This window comes from Galeopterus variegatus, unplaced genomic scaffold (genome assembly GCF_000696425.1).
Source record: "Galeopterus variegatus unplaced genomic scaffold, G_variegatus-3.0.2 Scaffold7216, whole genome shotgun sequence".
NCBI lineage: Eukaryota > Metazoa > Chordata > Mammalia > Dermoptera > Cynocephalidae > Galeopterus > Galeopterus variegatus.
This window is the reverse complement of record NW_007733327.1, coordinates 38,883-62,105: the sequence shown is the minus strand read 5'-3', so window position 1 is coordinate 62,105 and position 23,223 is coordinate 38,883. Positions and strand designations below refer to the sequence as shown.

The window sequence follows — 23,223 nt, the reverse complement described above, 5'->3', positions numbered from 1 at the left end:
ATTTGTTTTAGGAACAATGCCCAGCAAACACCCATACATGTTTCCACGTTTCCTCCTTCCTTATACCCACGTTCCAGATAATGAGTAACCAGACAGCAATGGCTGGCTCATATCACGTAATATTAAACAGTTATAATTTATGTCTTGAACATCTTTATACTTCAGCAACACTTTTTTAAGTACATTTCTCTAACCTCAGATGAGATTCTGCCATTTTGAATGTCCCTGTTTTTATCCCTAATGCTATTTACATGTGTATAAGCCTCTGTTATTAGTAATGGTCAAGGCAATTATCAATATAGATAAAAGGAGCAACACTATGTGGCCGAATTTGAGGGAGGGTGTATGAATGTGAGGACATGTCTTTTGAAAGCAATCGAAGCGACGGCTTAAAAACTAGCAATTCCTAAAGAAACATTCAAGAGCCCTTAGCGACCCATGCTTCATGAAAATAAAGAGGACTAAAGAGACCTCTGTTCTTAAGTAGGTAACCTAAAGTCTTCATTAGGTAACCTAAGATTATGCCTGTGTATTTCCCTCAAAAGTAGAGGTCCATGGGGCAAACCATCCAAATCTTCTCTCTCTTCAGGTGATTTCTGATTTTTTACTGTTGAGGTGGACTAAAAGAAAAAGATTAATAGAAAATGCACATATTCTTTTTCTTTTGGTGGCTGGCCAGTACAGGGATCAAACCTGGACCTTGGTGTTATCAACACGACACTCTAACCAACTGAGCTAACCGGCCAACCCTAAAAATGCATATATTATAACTACTCCTCTATTGCTAAATTTGTGTAAAATTAGGCAAAGCCATCTATAACGCTTAGGATGGTCCCACTGTAATTGAGGATATTCTTTTCAGAGCACAAGGTGACCACCTATGCATCCAAACAAAGAATGTTAATATCCAAAGGTGAGGGCTTCATATGCAAAGGCGTGTGAGTCCTCCGTAGAAGCCAATAAAGGTCATAATCAGTATGCTTCATGTCAAATGTTCCCCCATCTGAATAACATGATTCATCACCAATAGCAACTAGAGGTTTTGTTGTTTATTAAAACAAAAATGAATGAACATCTGTTTACACTTATAAGTCATTTCAGCATTCAGCTATTCACCATTCATTCATTAAAAAATTGCATATATATATACATATACATTTAGGCATATTTAACAAGTCAGAAAAGATTTTCCAGTTGGTGACTGAAATGCAAGATGGCAATTTTTCCAGACACATAAGCTTGCAATTTTAAGTAATGTCCTCATCCCAAACTCTCCTCCTATTACTTTGGAGTAACCCTCATAATCCTTCAGTCTTCCCAATGATTCAAGCAGACTAGTATTTGAATGTTTTATTAAAATTAAAAAATAGTTCTACATAACGCTATCATTTCAACTCAAATGCCTTTTCTCTTTCCTAACATCCTGGTTCACTATGCCATAACCCAAACTGGTCTTCTGCTTTATCTTCTGTATACCTAGTTATTACATGACAACAGCCACCTATTTCAAGAATTACTTCTTCAAGACTCAACATAGGTAGCACCTTCAGATTTCTGAACCCACTGACTTTTCTGTGCTTCCAACTTATTCTTTGTCTTTCCAAGTATGCCACACGGGAGCCGCTACAGGTTTTTGAGAGGCAAAGAAAAACAATCTGACAGGCACCTTTAAAAGATCGTTCTAGCCAGCAGCCACAGAAAGAAGATGGTTAGGGGGTAAGGGGTGGGAGAAGGAGACAACAGGAGAGGCAAAGCAGGGAGGCCACTTAGGAGGCTCTCCCAATAGTCCAAGCAGAAGGTGGTGGTGGCCTAGACGTCACAGTGGCAGTGGAGGTCAGAACGGGACATAAAGGCAGGGCCAATGAGACCAGAAGACAGGTTGAGTGTGGGTGGGAGGAAAGGAAGAAAAGGTTTGTGCCATGAGTAACCAAGCATGGTGAGAAAGAGGCGAGGGAGCGGGGCCATCCTAGGTCTGGCTTGAAGCCTGCAAGTGCTTGAGATCTCAGACAGCCGAGGAGAGGCTGACAGCTAAATGTTCAGGGGAGAGGTCCAGCTGGAGATCTGAATCTGGGAGGCATCAGCACAAAGAGGGGATTTAAAGCCCACCTGGTCCATCTAAGTGATGCCTACAGAGCAGAAGAGAAAAGGCCTCAGAGCAGAGCCCGTGGAGGCACCAACATTTATGCACGTAGAGGAAGAGGTGCTGCTAGGGGAGGCTGGAGAGGGAGTCGCCAGCGGGCTGGGGATACAGGAAAGCGTGCGGGCCACAAAGCCAAATTTTACAAAAGGTTCCTGGAAGCAGTTGTTCACATTGTCAAATGTTACTGATAATTAAAGGAAGGGGAGGATTTGAAACGGACCACTGGACTTGATAACATGGAGGTCACAGATGATCTTGAAAAAAACAGCTTTAGTGGACTGGGGGGATGAAATTCCCATTAGAGTGAGTTTACTAAAGAAAAGGAGATAAACTGGAGACAACAAGCATACCCCAAATTTTCAGAGTTTTATAATAAAGGGAAACAAATGAATGGTGTGATAGCTAGGAGATGTAGAAGCAAGAGGAATATTATAACACATATACTGGCAGGAATAGAAGAGGGAGAAAAAAAAAAAAGCTGGAGTATAATAGAGAAGGGAGATAATAACAGAGAAAAGTCCTTAAAGACTCAAAAGGGACTGGATGGGATCCCGGGCACAGGTGGAGGGGCTGGAGATGGGAGCTGGACAGTTGAGTCTCCATAACACTCAAATGCTGATTGAACTGAACTGCTGAGCTACCCTTAGACATTTCTTGGAAAAAGTGGGCCCACTGATTCAGGTTTCTAGCGCACCATACAGAAACTCCACCGTTACGCTGGCTTCAGAAAGCTAACGCTCACATATTTCAGGACAAGCTTTCTAATACTTCTTAAGAACAAGCCATGTACATGTCCACATCTATGGTATAAAAAGAAATATATTTGGTCTTCATCTCATATTCCTAGCACAGAGCTGCTAAAACCTCTGGAATTTCCTGAGTGATAGGAGTGTCTTCTATTATTCATAACAAGCCCCTTGACTGTCCCTGAGGTTATGCTAATGAGGTGACCCATCGTGGGGCCCCTAGATAGCTTCACCAGAAAGACCAAGCCTGTGGTCAGAGGGTGGGAACTGTCAGTCCCACCTCCCCATCTCCAGGGAGGGAGGGGTGCTGGGATTAGGTTATACAAACTTGAACAACAAGATGGGGGAAGGAGAGTTTCCAGGTTGGCCAACACACATGTGCTGGGAAGGTGGGGCGCCTGGAGACAGCATGGAAGCTCTGCTCCCCCAGCCATCCTTTGCCCTACGTAGCTCTCCCATGTGACTGTTCCTGCACTGTATCCTTTATCATAAGCCAGTAAACGTGAAGTAAAGTGCTTTCCTGAGTTCTGTGAGTTATTCTAGTCAATTCTCAACCTGAGGGCAGATCACAAAAACCCCTGAACTTGTGGTTGGCTGAGCACACGGGTGAGTAGCCAGGACACCCCATCGTGGCTAGCATCTGAAGTGGGGCAGTCTCATAGGACTTAGCCTTTGACCTGCGGGACCTGCACGGACTCTGTGTGGTTAGTGTCAGAACTGAACTGGATTGCTGGACCCCCAATTAGTGTTGGCGAATTGGCTGATGTCAGAAAAGATATGAGAGAACACAACATATCTGCTATGAAGCCATGGGGGGATATAGGACCACGGGAATCATGACAGGTGTGAATGTTTCAATGTTGAAATTTAAGTGATCAGGTTTAAGGAATAAGAAACAAGACTACAGAACCTGAACATTCTTAAAAATATACACATGTTGAACCAATAACCCTAAATGCAAAAAAGACGGGGTGGGAGGCAGCACATGAAGCTGGTCTGTTTGCTTCCCAAGCCTTAAACACCCTAACAGGGTGGATCCGAGCAACATGGAGCCAATGAGTAACAGCCATAGCCAACTGAACATGAATAATTTGCCTAAAATAAAACAGCTATTTAGTGAACTGACACACTAAAGAGGAATCTTAATTTTACTTAAAACCTTTCAGAAGCACATTCATAAAACTGTAAATGTTGAGTGACTGAGCATGAATAGAGGGAATCAATACCAGGAATTTAAGCCTATATACACACACTCTTCCTTAGGTTCAGACAAACTTATCTGCGCCATGTTGGGAATTAGGGAACCCAGAAGTCCTGAGGAAGAAGCCCCCCTAGTACAAGTCCATGCCAAAAGAGTACCTGGAGCAAGGCTCTTCTAAGTACCCAGCTGAGTACAAGGCTGCCTCCAGCTATTTCAGCTTTCCAGGGAGTGCTTGCCATTCTGACCCGGCACTCCCCATGCCAGCCAGGAACCATGCCCAGCCTCTAGTCCTCCTCCCGCTGCCTCGCTCCTCACCTCTTTCCATCAGTGATAGGTTCCATGATTTTGCCTCTGAAATGTCCCCCATTCCCAAAGGAGCCTTCTGTCCTGTCACTTCTACACTAGATTACTAAAAAAGCCTCCTTGAGTTCCTCTTCACCTGCACCCCAGAACAGTCCAAATCCCAGAGCTGATCTTATCTCTCTTTCCGCCTGCTTAAACATGCAAATCCTTACCACACAAGCTCTCCACGACCCCATCTGGTCTTCCTCTTCAGCCTCATCTCCCCCTCCCCAGCTCGCACGTACCCTGTGTTCCAACCTTAGGGAACCAAAGGTTGAATTTAGATCACTGACATGCTGTGTTGTTCTGTCTCTGCCTCCCCGTGAGATCTTTGCAGCTGCTATTCCCTCTGCCTAGAACACTCTTCTCCCAGCACATCCCATAGCTCATCCCCTTACCCTTGGGGGATGACAATGAAATACCACCATCTCAGTGAGACGTTCCCTGGCCACCCCGTTTATAATAGTGAACCACATCCCCATGTCCCCACAGCCCTTGAGTCCCCTCCTGCTTCTCCCTGTTTCTCCATAGCACTTATCATCGCCTAAAATACCATTTATTCTATTTATGTCTCTTGTGTATTGTCTCTCGGTGCTAGGATGTAAGCCCAACAGGGCCAAGATTTTTGTCCATTTTATCCCCGGTACCTGCACTACTACCTGGCATATAGCAGGCACTCAAACAACATGGTGAATGAGTGAATCAACACAGTTCTCTCTGACTGGAAAATTCTTTCCTGGGCCTTGAATCCTCTTCCTTATCCATGTAGCAACCTCATCATTCAAGAGTCCACTACCTAGCTCCTAGCTCATCAGGGGGGGCTGGCAGCACACCTGATACGGCGGACCACACCATTTACTGCCCACACTCAGACACACTCGTGAGTGCAGGGTGGCACTATTAATCATTACGTTGACATGACAGGAAGAATCGGGGCTGCCCAGAAAATCCAGGACATGCCCAAACTTTTATATGGCAGCTCTCCCTTCGGTAGTTAGTTATTTGTTGGTCTGTCTCCCACACCAGGCAGAGTCCTTAAGGACAAATTCATCTTCGTATCCCCAGCGCCTCACAAATATCGTGGATGCTTACTCGCGTTTATCGAATGAATGGACAATCACTTCCACTGGGGAATGTGGGACCCCTCAAGACTGGCTGGAACTGGGCGGAAAGTACACTCTGGACCATGGGGGCAGCAACAAGCCCCCTTCCTTAGGCTGGTGCACAGGAGTCTATTCCCTCTGAGTGAGTTTCTGCCCGTTGTCCACCCCTGTCCCCACCCTGGGCTCCGCAGTCTCCTAAGCATGGGCATCATACTTGCTTCACAGAACTGTTTCTGTTACACCTGCCTTTGCCAACTTCCCCAGACTGGACTGATCAGGACCAGTACCTGCCAGACCCTACTCAAACAAACCCACATCCACTCCCTTTGCCAGACCTGCCCTGTCCTACTGCCACACAAGTCCCAGCAACAAACCATGCCACTGCCTCTTATTTCAACAACCAAGGGGTGGGGTAGCACCCTCCCCACCCTCTAAATAGGGCTCCCCAGGTAAGTTCCAACCATAGTTCTCTTTCACAGGGATAGCCCAGCCTCAGTGCCACTCCTCTGGATGAAATAGATCTTTTCCAGAATGATGCAGAATTGCTAAGGGCCTGTCAAAAACCAGTAACATCCTGGCAGCAAGCAGGCTATTTTGCAGCGAACCAAACTTTTCCCTTTAAGAGTATATCTTTGAAAGCATCATGTATGCTGTGTGAACATGTGCTTGGCTTTACAAACAGCTTTTTCAAAATAAACTCTTTCAAGTCTAAGATATACATTTGGTGAGAAGGAAAGTAAATTCTAATAGGGGATCTAGAAATTAGGATTCTGAGACTACCCAGACATACCAGAAACGCTTTTTCAATTAATAAGTGTATTCTCACATGATAAAAACATTAGGCTGGCATCAAACCAACCTGCCTACTTTAGTTTGAAAACCTTCACAATCTGAAAGAAAAATTAAGTGAGGTCTCTTTCTGCCAAGAGTGTACACTCTGAAAGAAAGTTTTGAAAATTGACCTGTTAAGCAATGTACAGTCATGTGTCACTTAATGACGGGGATACATTTTGAGAAATGCATAGTTAGGAGATTTCATCATTGTGCAAACATCATAGAATGTGTTTACACAAATGTGGATGGTACAGCCTACTACCCACATCTACACATTTAAAAGGTACAGTAAAAGCACAGTATTATAATCTTAGGGGACCACCATCATATATTTGGTCATCATGGACCGAAACATCACTATGCAGCACATAATGTACTGGAAATAAATGTCTGAGAGTCAAAGGCAGTAGGCTCAGTTCGTGGAGCATTTATAGAAGCTGCTTAGGTTCTAGACCCAGAGAGGTTTCCTGCCACAGACCCAGCCTCAGGAAGCTTTCAAGTTAACAGCTGACCTGCACCACCACACAGCTACTGCGCTGCTATGAAACTAGTCCAAGTCAAGAAGTTTTCTACGCCATGGTTGTCCAGAATCAAACAAATATCCTCCAAGACTGAAAGCAAACATGCTGCCTGCCATCAGCTTATTATAAGCCATGACAGTCACACATACATACATACATACATACATACATACATATATAAATAAATAAATAAATGGGCAATTTTAGCTATTTTCAAAATGGTACCATTACACGAGATGTTAATTTAAGGTACCCAAACAGGAGAGTAAGACAGAGCTCTGATTCCCTCCTGCACAAGTTGATCGTGGAGAACAGAGAACTAAGCAGATGCAAAGCCTTGCAGAAAACAACCCATCATCCACTGACTTTACCTTAGAGAACATGGCTCAAAAAGTGTCTTAAGAGCATCATTTAAAATTCATTTTTTCTTTCACAAAAGCCTCCCTCCCTCTGCTCTTTCCCTTTTCCCTCCTAACTGATGGTGTAAACAACCTTGGTTTCTGAGTACTGAAGTGGGAGTATTGTCTCCCTCATGAAGACAGGAGACTTATTTGTTTTGTTCACTGCTGTATCTTGTTGCCTAAGAGTGCCTGGCACATAGTGAACTCTCAATAAATATTTGCTCAATAAATGAATAACTTTTCTAAGCAGTAAGCAGAAAGAGAGCTAGATGGCAAAGTACAAAAACCCTTTTTTGCAACTGTTTTTTTTTGGGGGGGGAGGCACTGGATCAACTAATCAGTCATTCCAAAAGTAAAATGAGATAAATAATACAACAGCCTCAGTGACATGACATAAACACACACATCCTTGAGAAAGCACTTTCACACCCAGTTATACAAATAATCTCTATGAGAATTCAGGGTCTAGTTGTCATAAGAGGTCTCAAAACAAATACAATTTTACTCACAGAATTTCAATGCTGCTGTAGAGAAAAATATTGATTACATAAAAGGGATAACGTCTGAGTACTCTGCCCTGGACCCTTAGCCTACGCTGTGTACACCAAACAATAGCACTTGTACGTCTGAGATATAATCAGAATGTTCTTTATAACATTTACATGGTTCACCTTGAATGCAGTGAAGTGAAAACAGGATTAACGAGGACTCAAAACACACAAGCATTCTAGCAACATCATTCAATAGGCAATAGCATGCAGTCCTGCAAAATCACTTTGGCACAAAATTAGGAATCAAAGGTTCCACAGAGACAGAGACTCACGTCTGGACAAATGACATTAGCACCATCTCAAATCCTCCCACTAATTACTTTCCCATTTTTAGGTGAGGGTAACAGGAAATTTTTCAAAGACTTAAGCTATTTTTCTAAGTTTTTAAAATTTATAGCTGGGTTTTTCATTTACTAAAATAAAAAGACTGCCTGCTTTAAATAGTGCTTGTAATGCCTAATGTAATATAGCTGACACATTCCATCCTAATTTAAGGACACACTTCAGCGCACTCCTGACTGTGACCACCAGAAGTGTTGTTTTCAGGTGCCACAATACTTTTCCTTCTGGTGACAAGCTCCCTCCAAGAGGCACAAGGACAACATGGACAAATTAAAACTGAACAAATATTTAGGATGGAAGAGCACCATAAAAATTTTAGCTTATTTTTCAATAAAAATGAGAAAAAATCTCACTATACTGTAGGAAACTATGAATAAACTCCTCAAATATCCTACCAAGAACAGTTTGACTTTACTGAACTCTCAGATATGAAATAATACATATAAAATGTAATGAAAAAATATTTAAAACCTCTTTTTTTCTATAGTTATTGAGTTCTCAAGAGAAAGGCACTGAGAGAGCCACAGAGATGTGCAGGATAAAGTTCCTGACCTACAGAAGCTTCCATAATAGTGAATAATTGTTGGGCAGAAGCCTAGAAGGTTGGAAAATTTGTATGTACATGAAGACTCATTCAAGAGGGTGACACTGACACTGAAACATAATTCACCATAGTAAGAGGAGGTGCAGTATAAGATCACATGAGTGGTTTTGATAACTCAGAGGCAGGACAAGTCACTTGTGGGTTATAATGGGGAGGCACTGGATCAACTAAGCAGTTGATCAGATCAAGCCTTTAAGACAGACCCTAGGAGGCAGGCAGGATCTTAACAGTGGAGATAAGTTATAGGGTAGGAGACATAGAAAGGAAAAGACAAGAATGGCTGTGACTCAGAGGGTCCATAAAAAAGAGTAGGGTTTGGGACTGGAGAGGATAGCTAAAAGTGGACTGCAGAGGACTCTAAACACTAGGCATGGAAACCTGGAGCTTATCCAAATAGTAATAGGGAGCCCATGAAGGTTTCTGGGAAGGGGAGTAACATGATCTGATTTTAGGAAGATCCATCTGTTGGTGATAAACTACATAATGCTGCAATGTCAAAAGGGATTCACCCCAAAAAAGCCAGGGGATTGGGTAACTAAAATACCTGAAGGTTACTGTCACGGTGCTGTTCCAATGAAGTGGAAGGAGATTAAGTAGCTCGATTATTTTCCTCCTTTCTCATCTCTTATTCATTCCTGTCTATGAGACCTTGGCAATTTGAAGCAGTTCTCAATGAATCCAGTTACTGAGTTGTCTGAAATCCAGTTACTGAGTTGTCTGAAATCCAGTTACTGAGTTGTACTAAGCCTCCCTGGGACACATAAAAAAATTCCTTATTTTCAAATAATTTAAAAGTCACACTGCAAAGACATTCCTTACACAATTAGAAAAAGAAATGGTATAGACTTGGCCACCCAGCAGAGCCACATTTCCCTGGAGATGCCACCCAATGACATCACGCTCAAAGGTGTAGCTCAAAACATAAAGGGGACAGGACTTCAGAGAAAGAAGGAGAAAATGAGTCCAGCTGAGGAGTTTGATGTTTGGGAGACTAAAAATCCTGCAAATGACAATATAAACCTATTTTTGAAAGAAATATTGGTAAGAAACCACTAAGTGAAAGTCATGTACTTACATGGAATGTAAATATTTTTTAACTGTCTGAAATTTAAAGAAAGATAAATTCAAGATACCTTCAAAAAAATACCTGGATGCCTTTGCAGAGTGACAATGAACAACAGCTCAAATTGAATTCCAAATGTAATTTGGGGTAAATTAATTTGCAAATTTTTCAAAGTATATAGTCTGAGCATCTGCCTAAGTTATTTTCTGTTCAAATTGGAACCAAATTCTTGAAATGGTTACAGTTAGAGCGCATCAAAAGCTAAAGCCATCTTACCCTTTTATGTCACAAACATCCTATTTGAGAATGTCAGTCTAGGAACCAAGTTAGCATTGACTTTTTTTGAAGTTACTGTCGAAGATGGGCATTCACAAAGAATAATGCAGGGAAATGCATTAAAGGAAGTGGAAAATGTCCCACCAGGAAGAAAGCGGCAAGAAAGAGCATGTAAGAATGTTAGAAATGTGTTCCACGTAACTTATTATTACAACGATTATTATAATTATCATTGTTAAGAGCAGTAGCTATCCTTTACCACAGGGCTATGGCAGATTCCAAGATAAGCACTTTACATATATACCAGATTATCTAAATAGTATTATCTAAATATCAATAGTTATTTATCCCTCACAAAAACCCAATGAGTTAATAATTATTTTCCCATTGAACAAAGCAAACTACTTAATTTCCCCGAGTTGAAGTTTCTTTCAGTAATTTGCTCAACATTACATAGCTTATAAATGGAAGAGCTGGTACTTGAACCCAAGTCCTCTTCAATGCCTTTTTCTGAACCATTACTATATTCCAGGTCAAATAATTCTTGTCAGTTACAATTTAATAAATGTTAAATTGTAATTAACATTTGTTATGTTGTTAATAATTACAATTAACATTTATTAAGTTGCAACTGTGACAAGTACAAGAGACCTGGCCTCCGCAGGGAGCGGGTGAGGGAAGGGTCTTGGTCCCTGAGGAGGTCTAATGCCATCTGAGGTCTGAAGGAAGAACAGGAGTTGCTCTGGGGAAGAGAGAGGAAAAAGTATTCCTGGTAGAAGGCACAGAATGTGCAAAGATGCTGCGGTGGGAGGAAGTGTGGTGAGACTGAAGACTGAAAGATCAAGGCAAGAAAAGCTGTATCTTGCACACCATGTACAGGGTTTTGTAGGCCATGGTAAGAAGACTTTTTCTTTATCCTAAGTATATTGAGAATTTACTTTGTTACTGGTGATGGTTGTTTTCCTTGGGGGGGAGAGGGGTGAACCAGGATGGCACTGCCATGTTGCCTCCTACAGGATTCTTTCAGGGGCAAGGGTAAAAATGGATACTGTGGAGCATGAACATCTATACTTCTACTAAACATTCTCTATTTACATAAACATTATATATCTAAACATCCTCAAAATGGAGATTTAAGCTATAAATGGAAAAATGGCATGTGGACAGCCTCTCAAGGTAAACTGAGGCACAGTCAAGATTATCTTGGAGGGCCTGGGGTGCAGAAACACAAGCAGGATGGAAGTACACAGTAAGAGGCCCTGCCATAAAAATGGTGAGCCCATTTCCAGCTGAGAAGAGCAGCAGATGACTGTGTCTACACTGTGGCTCCACTCCCCCTCCAGTGGTGTGGCTTTGGATAAAGTACTTGATCTTTCTGTGACAATATCCCCATCTTTAGTAGTACCTACCTCACAGGACTATCTAGAGAATGAAATGAGTTATAACACATGTAAAGTATTTAGAGCAGTGCCTGCAGATAGTAAGTACTCAATAAATACTAGCTATTTTTATTAATATTGTTGTTACTATTATTGTGAAAGATCACAATTTGAGGGATGTAATTAAAAAGGGTACAGAAGGGCCGGCCCGGTGGCGCACTGCTGCAGTGCGCCGCTTGGGAAGCGCAGCGGCGCTCCCGCCAAGGGTTCGGATCCCACATACAGACCGGCTGCTCACTGGCTGAGCGAGGAGCGGGGGCAACACCGAGGGTTGCGATCCCGTAGCCGGTCCCGGTCCGGTACGGGCGCAACACTGAGGGTTGCGATCCATTGCCGGTCACAAAAAAAGACAAAAAGGCAAAAAAAAAAAAAAAAAAGGGTACAGAAAACATTTGTAAATATAGATCCAAAACAACATGTTCTCAAACTTATGTGTTCATAAAAATCACCCAGAAAGCTTGTGAAAAATGTAGAATCCTGGCTTGTTAGAGGTAAGAACTAGGAAACCAGATTTTTCATTAAGTCCCTAGGGGATTCTGACACGGCTGATCCAATCATCATACTTTGAGAAGCATGGCTTCAAAGCTTAAAATATAAAATAAATATTCAAGCATCAAATAAAGTACTTCATCACAAGGGCTTAACATAGGGATAACTTTATAAAACAAATTTCAGATTTTATTTTTCTTAAGGCAAAGTGAAACAAGATCACTTGCAAAAAACTTAACTTCCAGAAGAAAATGTAATAATCAGAATCTGCCTGATTGGTAAAATCTATACTATTCACAGTTTTTAATAATTATCTTCACAAATTACTTAAATCTTTAATGATATATACAGATTCCTTAATTATTAGATTCTATTTTCTATCAAAATTAATAGAGCTGATCTTTAATAGTACAGAGAAAATCCTTTACTGCTAGGACACAACTAAGACTTTCTGTAGGTTCTTTCACTTTAGTTCGAGGTTTCTCAACCTAGGCACTACTGACATGGTTAGCAGATAGTTCTTTATTGTGGGGGACTGTCATGTGCATTATAGGACATTTAGCAGCATCCCTGACCTCAACCCACTAGTAACACCCTCCTACCCCCAACTGTGACAACCCAAAATGTCTCCAGTCATCATCAAATGTACCTTGAAGGGCAAAAATCACCTCTGCTTGAGAACTACTGATTTTGCTTAAAAAACAAACAAACAAAAAAAAACCTCCAAATTCCAGAAGTGACTACAATTTGGCAGCTTAAGCATACTCAAATGCCCCCCTCCATACCCCAATCACCAATAAATCCTTTCCACAGTCAAGACATTTTCCAAATATTTCTCCACTGATATTTACAGGAACACATATTTATATATATTGCATGACAATTTGCGGTTGTTTGCAGCATGTCATCTGTTTTGAGAGAGAGAGAACAAAGCTATTGCTAAAAGGTAATAATAATGGTAGTAATGATAAATAATGTAGCCTCGAGCAGCTCTTGACACCCTTCAATGCACTTTTGCATACATTAGTCCCAATCCAGCGTTCAGCAGCAGTTCCCAAATATTCTAACCCCACATTCAACAGTTTATCACATAAAAAGCATTATATTTCATCTACTAATGTCTCTCTGTAAGACTTCATGGGCCAGTGGAAGATCCTGGCAATAAGGAGAACATGAATTCTAGTAAAACACTCGCATGGCCACAGGAAGGGGCAGGAAATGCTTCTGCCTAAGTAACAAGTGGAGAGGTCTCTGATGCCCAGCTAGGCATCATTCTCTTTTCCTTCTCTTTAAACTCAATAGTGGACATGAGAATGTCAACAGTGAACATACTTGTCTTGGGTATCAGTAAGTGTAACATAACTTGAGAAGTCAAAAGTGTAAGGTATTGTTTATATCATTTCTGGGTATTCTCCTAATTTTTTCTTTTTCAGACATTTTTATTTGGGGAATCAAAAGTTCTAGAGTCTAAGAACTCAGTTCTGCCACTGATCCACCAAACCCAAGAAAACTTTCCCAGTGTTATTTTTCAGTCATTCAGACTAGAAAACTAAATTCTAGTGGTATAAATTGGCAGAATCATTTCGGCATCTCTTAAGCACATCAACAAAGAACTTACCTTGAAAGAGTAGACAAATGGAATCTACATGTATTGTGAAGGAATGATTTGCACTAATAAGTGACCTTTTTCAGAAAAATCAGACTAGTGACTAACTTCAAAGAAGGTGAAATCATTGGCCTATCGCACGCATCTGGTGAACAATGTACACGAAGATTATAAATTAAAGGTATTGTTTAGTCCTTTTACCCAAATACCACCACACACCCAATACTTAGGATCTTTCTCAGCCCAACAAGACTAGAAAATGCTGCTTGGGCTCTTTATATAATAAACAATGCACATTCTTGTTTTATTTGCAAAAATAATTAGCAGCAGCTGCTATTTACACAGAATTTTTAACAGAAAACATTTTACATGCTGAACCCAAATATTTCAGAACTTAAAGAGTCTGACACCAAATGAAGTATTCTGCCTTTTTTAAAATTTAAAACCAAGCACAACAATTAACTTCTACATTCCTTTATCTGATTTTTAAAAAAATGACTAGAACATTTTCCTGAGACTCAAAGGAGACAGCTGCACACATCTGTCAACTACACATCTCTGGAGTAAAAGAGAAAATTAATGCTTTAATACAGCACTTACATGTGAGGGCTCAGTTCATAAAAATTCCTATTCCTGTAATCTTCCACTTTCTCTGGTGAATAAATGGGCAAGGACCGGTATGGGTTAACAGATATAACCACACTTCCAATGTATGTCTGCAAAAGAAAGAGTAAAATATACCCATTAGCACACAGGACGTATTTTAACATCTTAAACTTTAGCGTTGGACAGTTTCATCCTTTTAAAAAGTTTTCATCTTTTTAAAAACACTAGTTCTGTGGTGCTACAGTTTGGATGTGGTTTGTCTCTGCCAAAACTCATGTTGGAATTTGATCCCCAAAGTGACAGTGTCAGGAGGCGGGGCCCAGTGGGAGGCAGCTGGGTCATGGGGGCTCTGCCCTCCTGGGTGGCTTACTGCAGTTCTCAAGGTAGTGAGAGAGTTCTCACTCTCATAACACTGGATCAGTTCTTGGGGAAAAGATGATTTTCGGCAAGAGCAGGTCATTATAAAGCAGACACCCTTTGTGTTTGGTCCCATCGTAGTGGCTGCCTCCCCTTTGACCTTCCACCACATTATGACCCAGCACAAAAGCCCTTAGCAGAAACCCAGCAGACACCAGCTCCATGATTCTTGGACCTTCCCTGCCTCCAGAATTGGAGACAAATAAGACTCTTTTCTTTATAAATTACCAAGTCTCAGGTATTCTATTAAAGCAACACAAAGCAGACTAAGACATACAGCTTTATTTTATACTTTTCAAGAATACTTTGCATGTCTGAAGACAGATGGTCAATATTGTTTATTTGTATTGCTGACAAATGGGGAGCATAGATCCATACCTTTAAAATACTTTTCAAAATAAATCTCTAGATTAACTTCTGGTTCTGAATAAGAGCTCTCCAAAGCCCTGTTACACTTGCCAAAAATTTCGTCACCAACTACTGCTAATTGTGAGCAAGAGACACGCTGCCCCTGATTCCAGTTAGAGCTTTTGTTTCTGTCTTTTTTCACTGTTATCCATCTGTTTCAGTCAACAGTAACTCAGGGGCTCCCCTCCTCCCTACCCACACCGATACCTAACCAATAGAGCCTTCACGTTGTGCTTCCCTCATATAAACCTGCCAATCTCTCCAATGAGCTCAGATCACATACAGTTCAAGGTTAGAGCTACAGTCATCCCTTGAGCATTCAAACAACATAACTTCATATTACAGTATATCTAATGTACTGTAATATCAGAATTTAAAGGTACTTACTGGAAGAAAGTACACTTAATGTCAAATTTACATTTAATGTTGGATTTAATTTAATGCGAAATTTAAATGTACTTTCTGGGCCGGCCTGGTGGCGCACTGCTACAGTGTGCCGCTTAGGAGTGCGGTGGCGCTCCCGCCGAGGGTTCGGATCCCACATACAGACCAGCCGCTCACTGGCTGAGCGAGGTGCGAGCGCAACACCAAGGGTTGCGATCCCGTTGCCGGTCCCAGTCCGGTACAGGCGCGACACTGAGGGTTGCGATCCGTTGCCGGTCACGAAAAAAGACAAAAAGGAAAAAATAAATAAATGTACTTTCTGAAGGATGAATGCTGTATTTTATTTTTATTTATTTATTTATTTTTGGACTAGTAAGGGGATCGCAACCCTCGGCACGGTGTGGTCTGCACCACGCTCAGCCAGTGAGTGCACCAGCCATCCCTATATAGGATCCAAACTCGCGGCCTCGGCGCTACCAGCGCCACACTCTCCCAAGTGAGCCACAGGGCTGGCCCTGAATGCTGTATTTTAACAGATGTTAACCTTCCTGCACAGCAAACCAGAACCTATTTATCTTCCTTTCTACTTTGCCCTTCAGTTCTTGGCAGCACGAACACTGTTGGTTTAGTTCACTTTGCACAATGCCTAGCACAATGTCATAAGCAAAAGTCCCGTAACTGTAACTCATCTTGGCAGCTCCATTTTTCCTTTCAGTTTCAACATCATAAAGATAGAAGAGGGAAAAAAGATATCAAAAAATTATGTAAGTGACAAAAATTTTTAAAAGAAAGAAAAAGGTTCATAAAGCAAAGGAAAAAGCAAGGGGGGGGGATCACCTCCAACTTCCTCACCTTTCCAATGTCATCCAACAAAAGGTAGCATTTTTAGAGTAACAAGTTTTTCCAGTATTGCTACCACTGGGATTAAAGGAGACTGTTAGAGCTTTCTAGAAAGTTAAACACAATAGAAAATAAAGAAACAACGGAAATGTTTTGATTTTTTTACACGGGTCATGATTAATTATAAAAGACTTTCTCCCAACCTGGAAAACTGAACAAGTCATTTTTATAACAACTTTCATCCTATAAGAATATAATCTTATCAAGGGTGAACAAGACTGCTGTTATAAAAGTTCCCATGCAACTTTTTGCATTTATTTCTGACATTCTATCACTAGGACCCAATTAATTTGGCCTGACAAAAGATGACTCCGAGTTTCCTAACTGGTCCCATGTAGCCAAGACTTTCTCAAGGTTTCCTGGTCATCCTCACACTGCAAACCACCTGGCAGGTAGATGGGAGATGCTCGAGACTGAATAGTTATCTGAATAACTTCTAAATAATACCTTAGAATTAGTTACATTGGTAGATATAAAAATATAACCACTGCTTATTCCTTTAATATCTGTTGATTAAAAGATCAGCCTTCTTTAGGAAAAGTACTTGAATCCTTCTCCCTTTATAGGTAATTTCTTAGATGTGATAATTTTTAAAATATACAGATTTACTATTAACAGAGAAACCAATTATTGAGTTGCTCTTTAAAACCAAACTTTGCAGAGGCTAAAGTCTTGATAAAAATCTGCTTCTGTGGCATTCTTGCATACAGAACAAACTCTGCTGCCTCAAATTCACAACCAAAAGCCACACTAATAAGTTGCAAGTTTCTGTTACTTCTGACTTTTATACATATTGAATTACGTGTGCTTTTTTCCCCCAGCTGTGTCCCTATCACCTAGAACAGTGTCTGGCCCATTGAGATGTCCAATAAACATTTAATTGAAAGACTGATTTGCACAGGGTATGTTCATCACTAAGAAAGTGAATGGTACAAGCTAATGATTCTAATACAATTACTCTTATGTTGAAATATAATACCAAATATACTATATAAAGTGCCTACTGTTTTTAAGCCTGTATGCCACGTTTGTCATTGAACAAATCCTTAAACTATATCCTTTCTCCTCATGTTTCCTGTCTTACTGTGGTAAATTGTTTGGAAACATGGCCAGAACAATTCCTTCCATCCCTGTATGCCCACCGTCTTTGAAATGTGACTTTGCCACTCTTTCTATCAAGAGGTAGAGTTTATTTCTCCACCCCTTGCATCTGGACCTGTACATGTGATTTAAATTCACCAGAGAGACATTAGCAAATGAGACACAAGCAGAGGCTTGAAGAGCATTTGTGTATTACGATGGATGTGTCCCCTTTGTTGATGACTGTGGCTGGAAGCCATGATGTGAGTGAACTGGAGCTAGCCTGTTGGAGAGGTGACAAAGAGAGCCAAGTTAGCCTGCTAACTCTTAGACATGTGAGTAAGGCCATCCTAAACCATGCAGCCCCAGGTAGGCCACCAGATGCCTAAAGCCACGAGTGATCCCAGGTGAGACCAGCAGAAGATATGCAAAGATGAACTCAGCCTAAAGTGCTATCCCAGAGAATTGTGAGCAAATAAGTGGCTATTGTCTTAAGGCTTTAATTTCTGGGCTTGTTACACAGCAATGATAACTGTATAACAATAACAATACACCTACATGGCTCAATAAATCCAAAATGGAGCCAAGCAGGAGAAGCCTTATCAATCTAAATAAGCAAACATTAAAAGAAACTTCATTCTCTCCACTCCACTTTACATACAGTTAGCCCTCTATATCCGCAAGTTCCATACCCATGGATTCAACCAACCACATATCAAAAATATTCAGGAAAAAAAATTTTTTTAAAAAACCGATAAAGAAATACAAATAAAAAAAATACAGTATAACAACTATTTACATAGCATTTAAATTGCATTAAGTATATGGGAAGATGTGCATAGGTTATATGCAAATACTATGCCACTTTATATAAGGGACTTGAGCATCCACGGATTTTGGTATCTTCGGTGGTCCTGGAACCAATCTCCTGTGGATACGGAAATATGACTATATATGGTTCAGATATGTATCCTCTAAGCTTTAACTCCTAATAGGTTTGTCCTCTACTATATACCTGCCCTTGCTGTCTATGAGTTTCTTCCTTGAAGGTTCCGTGTGCATTAGCCAAAGACTGAAATATTCCCACGTGTGCCAGTACAACAACTCAAATGTTCACAGTCACAACTCTCCTTTCTCTGAGACACAGAAAGACATTCCTGATAGCTGCTGACTGGGTGGGTGGGGGTTAAAATCCTACTCTAGTTTTAGACAGCAACCCATTCTACGTTCAGTGAACTGCAGCACAATACTAAATCTCTTTTTCAGGGACCAGAACAATAGTGACCAGACAGTTCATTTTGATATCAATTTACATTTGGACTTATGAATAATATATATCTTCCTTTTTTTAACAAACAACTATATACTATTTAAAGTTGGTATCTTCTTTTTGTATCATGCTCTAAAAAGGACGGTTAAACTAACTCATGAAGTAGCCACTCCAGCCATTTCCTGGCTCACCACCTCCACGCTCCTACACCTCAGCACCCCAAGGTCCCAGGCATGTCCACACCACCACTGCCACGACAGTCGAGAGCTTTCTCCATCCCACTGCCCTGTGGGACCAGCCTCTGACATCTAGGAGGGGAAAAGGAAGAGAGACAGAAGAGACAGGAACGAGAAAGAGAAGAGAAAGGGAAGAAGGAGAGGGAAAAGCTCTACCTTTCTACAAATGGCAAAGTCAATTAGCAAGTTTATCTTTCACTTCTCAAGGGCAGACATTATATCAAGAATGTGCAAACATTCCTAAGTCAAAACCAGCTCCATCTTCATATTTCAAGTATCTCCAGCATTCCAAAACAGACGCCTTGTGAATAACCAAATAATACCCAAATATTCCTGTTGTGGGGACAGTGGAAACTGGTCTTTTCTGAAGGACAATCTAGCAACCTCTATTCTCCAGACCACAATTCAGAACCTACCTGAAAGAAAGTCCCCTGAGCAGTGCAAATATATAACCTAAATATATAACCTATATGCATTTTAATCTCTAAGAAAGTTCTTACAGAACTGAGTCTCAGAGATTCTATTTCAATGGTCTGGAGAGGGAACAGGGATCAGTAGTTTTTAAAGAGACCCCAGAAAAACTAATGTGTGACCAGGGTTGAAAACAACTGCTTGTGGCCCTCAGCTTCAGGACTCATCAGGCCCAGGTTTTACTCTCAACTGCAACAACCATTCTAGTGCCGCTGTTGGCCTATGTTCTATCTCACCATCTCTTTTAAATATTCCTATATCATTAATTCTGAAAACATTTCAAAAAGAAAAGAAAAATTCTTCTAGCCTCATTTACTTTCACTTTAGCCACATTTCTAATAAACTTGGCATATGATATATCTCAATACACTACAGAAAAACAGCAGCAACATCTGTAAATTGGGGGAGGCCAAGAAGGCCATTCTATAGCAGTGTATTTCAAATGTCTGATGATGACTCATTGTAGGAAATAAAGTGCATGCGTGTCTCTTACATGCATACACACATACCTAACTTCCAAGGAAAAAATACCCTCACTATAAGTGATACACTGATATTTTTTGTTCAATTCTATTCATTACAAAAAATTTTTAACTGCTGTTAAACCCACTAAATAATTTCCTGCACCTTTTTTTTTTTTAAGTGGTTGATCCCTTTGAGATGCCAACAAGAGCTATGAACCTTTTCCTGGAAAAGCACATATATAACATGCACATAAAAATTTACAGAGTTTACACATCAGTTTAAGAACTCCCACAGTAAGGGAAGAAACAATGGCCACTAATACAAAAGGAAGAGAGAAAAAGAGGTAGTTGGTAAAGAAGATAAGAGATAGAGATGGGAAGGGGTGGGAATGACTAACAAAGAAAAAAAGAAGTAATCGAAATAATTCTAAAAGTATAAAAATGTTCACAGTAAGACCCAACAGCCCCATGGCTCCACTGGCCCTGAGAGCTTTGTAATAGCCCTGAGCCAGAACACAGCATAATAATCAATGGCCAAAATGAGAGAGAGAATCTACTTTTGATGATAAGGAAATATGTAATACATTTTGGAAGGCTACCTAACCAAAAAGTTAAATATTGAAGCACAGCTTTAATAGTTTGTGACTCTCAAAAATATGGAACATTCCTCCACAACGCCAGATCAATGAAATATTAGTATACATACACAAAAAGTCAGAATAGTTTTCATATCTTTTATATCATAGTTCTTCCTAGGGCAAGATCAAGATCTTTAGAAGTCCTAAACCCTGAAAAGTGTACATTTCACTTCTCCATGTGAAATTAAAAGAAAATTATAACTATTTTTGGTTTACAAAAAATACATGTAAGAAAATCCTGCAGTGCCCTATTTTCACCATGACAACTACTTTGATGTTTTTTGAAATAACAAATTCTTCCAAAATATATTTTTAATGCTCTTGCTTTGCTGGGGCTCTAACTGGACATCCAATGTGTCTACCTACCAGCTTCCTTTTCTTCAGAATGAATTTTAGTTATTTGTTTACATGTCTCTGGAGTTCCTTAAAAACTCATCCCCAAACTTATTAAAGTCCTGGCCTGTAATAAACACTTCAGCACTTTTTCACTAACTGATTCCTAAATCCCCATGAGATTGATATGAATTCTCTATCTTAATGTCCATAACAATGGAGCACAAAGAAGTTAAGTGAAATGAGCACATTAACTAGCAGCAGTGGAATCAAGACTAGAAGCCAAGAATCTGTTCTCTTTTCATTAGAGTATACAATCCATGCTGTCCTCTTAGGCTTGGGAAGCTTTGGCAAGAAGTAGCCAAGGACAATGTCTCATCACAGGAAATTTGTGTTGTACACGCCTCAGAGAACATCTCTAATCTTTGTAAAATAAGGTACTACTCCAGTGGGCAAAAGCTTCCCATCTGACCATCTAGGAATGCTGAAATCCTTTACCATCAGGAATAAACAAAAGGAGAGAAAGAAAAAGATCTTCTAGTTACAGGGAAATTTTTCATCTCAATAGAAAAGATTTAATCATAATCATCTTTTAACATCAGAGAAATAAATCAGGAAAATGGCATTGTAACAGGCAATATTTATTGAAATAACTTACTTAATACTAATTACTCAGTCTAACAAGACATAGAAAAATATTAAAGGAGGTGTAGGAGTCCTCTAAGTCCATCTCCAAGAGTCTCCACGTCATGTTCCTTTTACCTCTGAAGTAAAAACAGTTCAAATCCAGGATGGGCCAGGACTCAGGTAAAAACCCATCACAAGGCTGCCCAATCGCACTGAGTCCTAGACCAGTTTAGGCTACAACCATTTAACAATCAAGGAACAAATTTATTAAAGGCCAACTTTGTGCAAAACATCGTGTTAGGCGTAGTGGGAAATATAAGAATCTCACACGGTCTGAGTGCCTGAGGAGTTTATAACATAGCTTAGGAGGTACGGCTTTTGGATAGAAAAACATAAAATTTAACAGTTAACTACTCCAGGGCTGGCTGGTTAGCTCAGTTGGTTGGAGCGCAGTGTTATAATGACAAGGAAGGTCGAGGTCAAGGGTTCAAATTCCCATACTGGCCAGCCACCAAAAAAAAAAAAAAACAAAAACAAAAACAAAGGTCAACTACTCTAGACACTAAAAAAGATAAAATAGGATTTAAGGGATTCATGGTTAAATGAGTTATTATCTTATTATCCTACTGTCTAAATGAGTGCTCTGGGTTTAGATGAAGGAAAAGTCACTACAAACTACAGAGGTCCAAGAAAGCTCCAGTAAAGACAGACGACTTCAGAGGGCGTAAAAGGATGGGCATGATTCACATAACACATTGTTCCCCCAAAGAGCGGCAAATGAGACTTTAGGTTTTAAGTGATGGTTGAACATCCCCCCCTTTTTCATTTTGCTAACATAGTTGTCTCCCTCAAAATATATATTTTAAAGGTATAAACTGCCAGAGACTCAAACAAATATTTATATACCCATATTCATAGGAGCATTATTCATAATAACCAAGGGGGGAAATAACCCAAGTGTCTATCAACAACAGATGAATGGATAAATAAAATGTGGTAGATACGTGCAATGGAAAATTATTCAGCCTTGAAAAGAAGGGAAATTCTGACACATGCTACAACATGGATTAAAGCTTGGGGAGAGGCACAAAGGCCTACCCCAGCACATTTCAGAGGCAGGGAATGAAACAGCTTCCCTAGAACAAAGACATCCTATGTGTAATTAACACTGGTATCAAACTGTAGACAGCCTTCAACTTCAGGGTGCAGAGTCTGAACTTCGGTCTGAAAGCAGTTTTGAAGAAGTCAGCGTGTAATGAGAGGGTTAGATGATGAAAGCGACTGAATTTGTTTTGTTTCGTTTAACATTTACTCATACACTTTCGTGGGGTATATAGTGTGTTGTTCCAATACATGCACATACTGCACAATGATTCGCTTAGCACAGATGAGTATAGTTTTGCACCTGTTAGTCCACTACTTTTCCTCCCCACCAATCCCCCTCACCTCTGGTAACCATTATTCTACTCTCTACTTCTATGAGAACCACTATTTTTTTTTTTTAGATCCCACATATGAGTGAGATCATGAGGTATTTGTCCTTCTGAGCCTGACTTACTTTACTTAACAAGATGGCTTCCCAGTTCCATCCATGTTACTGTGAGTGACAGAATATCATTTCTTTTTATAGCTGAGTAGTATTCCATTGTATATCTATACCATAGTTTTTTATCCATTACTCTCTTGATGGGCATTTAGGGTGATTTCATCTCTTGGCTATTGTGAATAGCA

General features: G+C 40.3%; 1 protein-coding gene and 1 non-coding gene across 2 annotated transcripts in view; both read right to left on the bottom strand.

The window, feature by feature from the left end:
* The window catches only part of LOC103607181 (unconventional myosin-Ib-like), a gene marked incomplete at its 3' end in the record, with an annotated part of 86,668 nt that overhangs the window by 38,735 nt on the left and 24,710 nt on the right, over window positions 1–23,223 (bottom strand). Inside the window, exon 3 of the mRNA XM_008591719.1 lies at window positions 14,259–14,374. Within this exon, the coding sequence (XP_008589941.1) occupies window positions 14,259–14,374 (116 nt within the window). The remainder of the gene's footprint in view (window positions 1–14,258; window positions 14,375–23,223) is intronic.
* TRNAI-GAU lies at window positions 673–745 on the bottom strand. The gene has a single exon. It is a non-coding gene; the product is annotated as a tRNA-Ile (tRNA).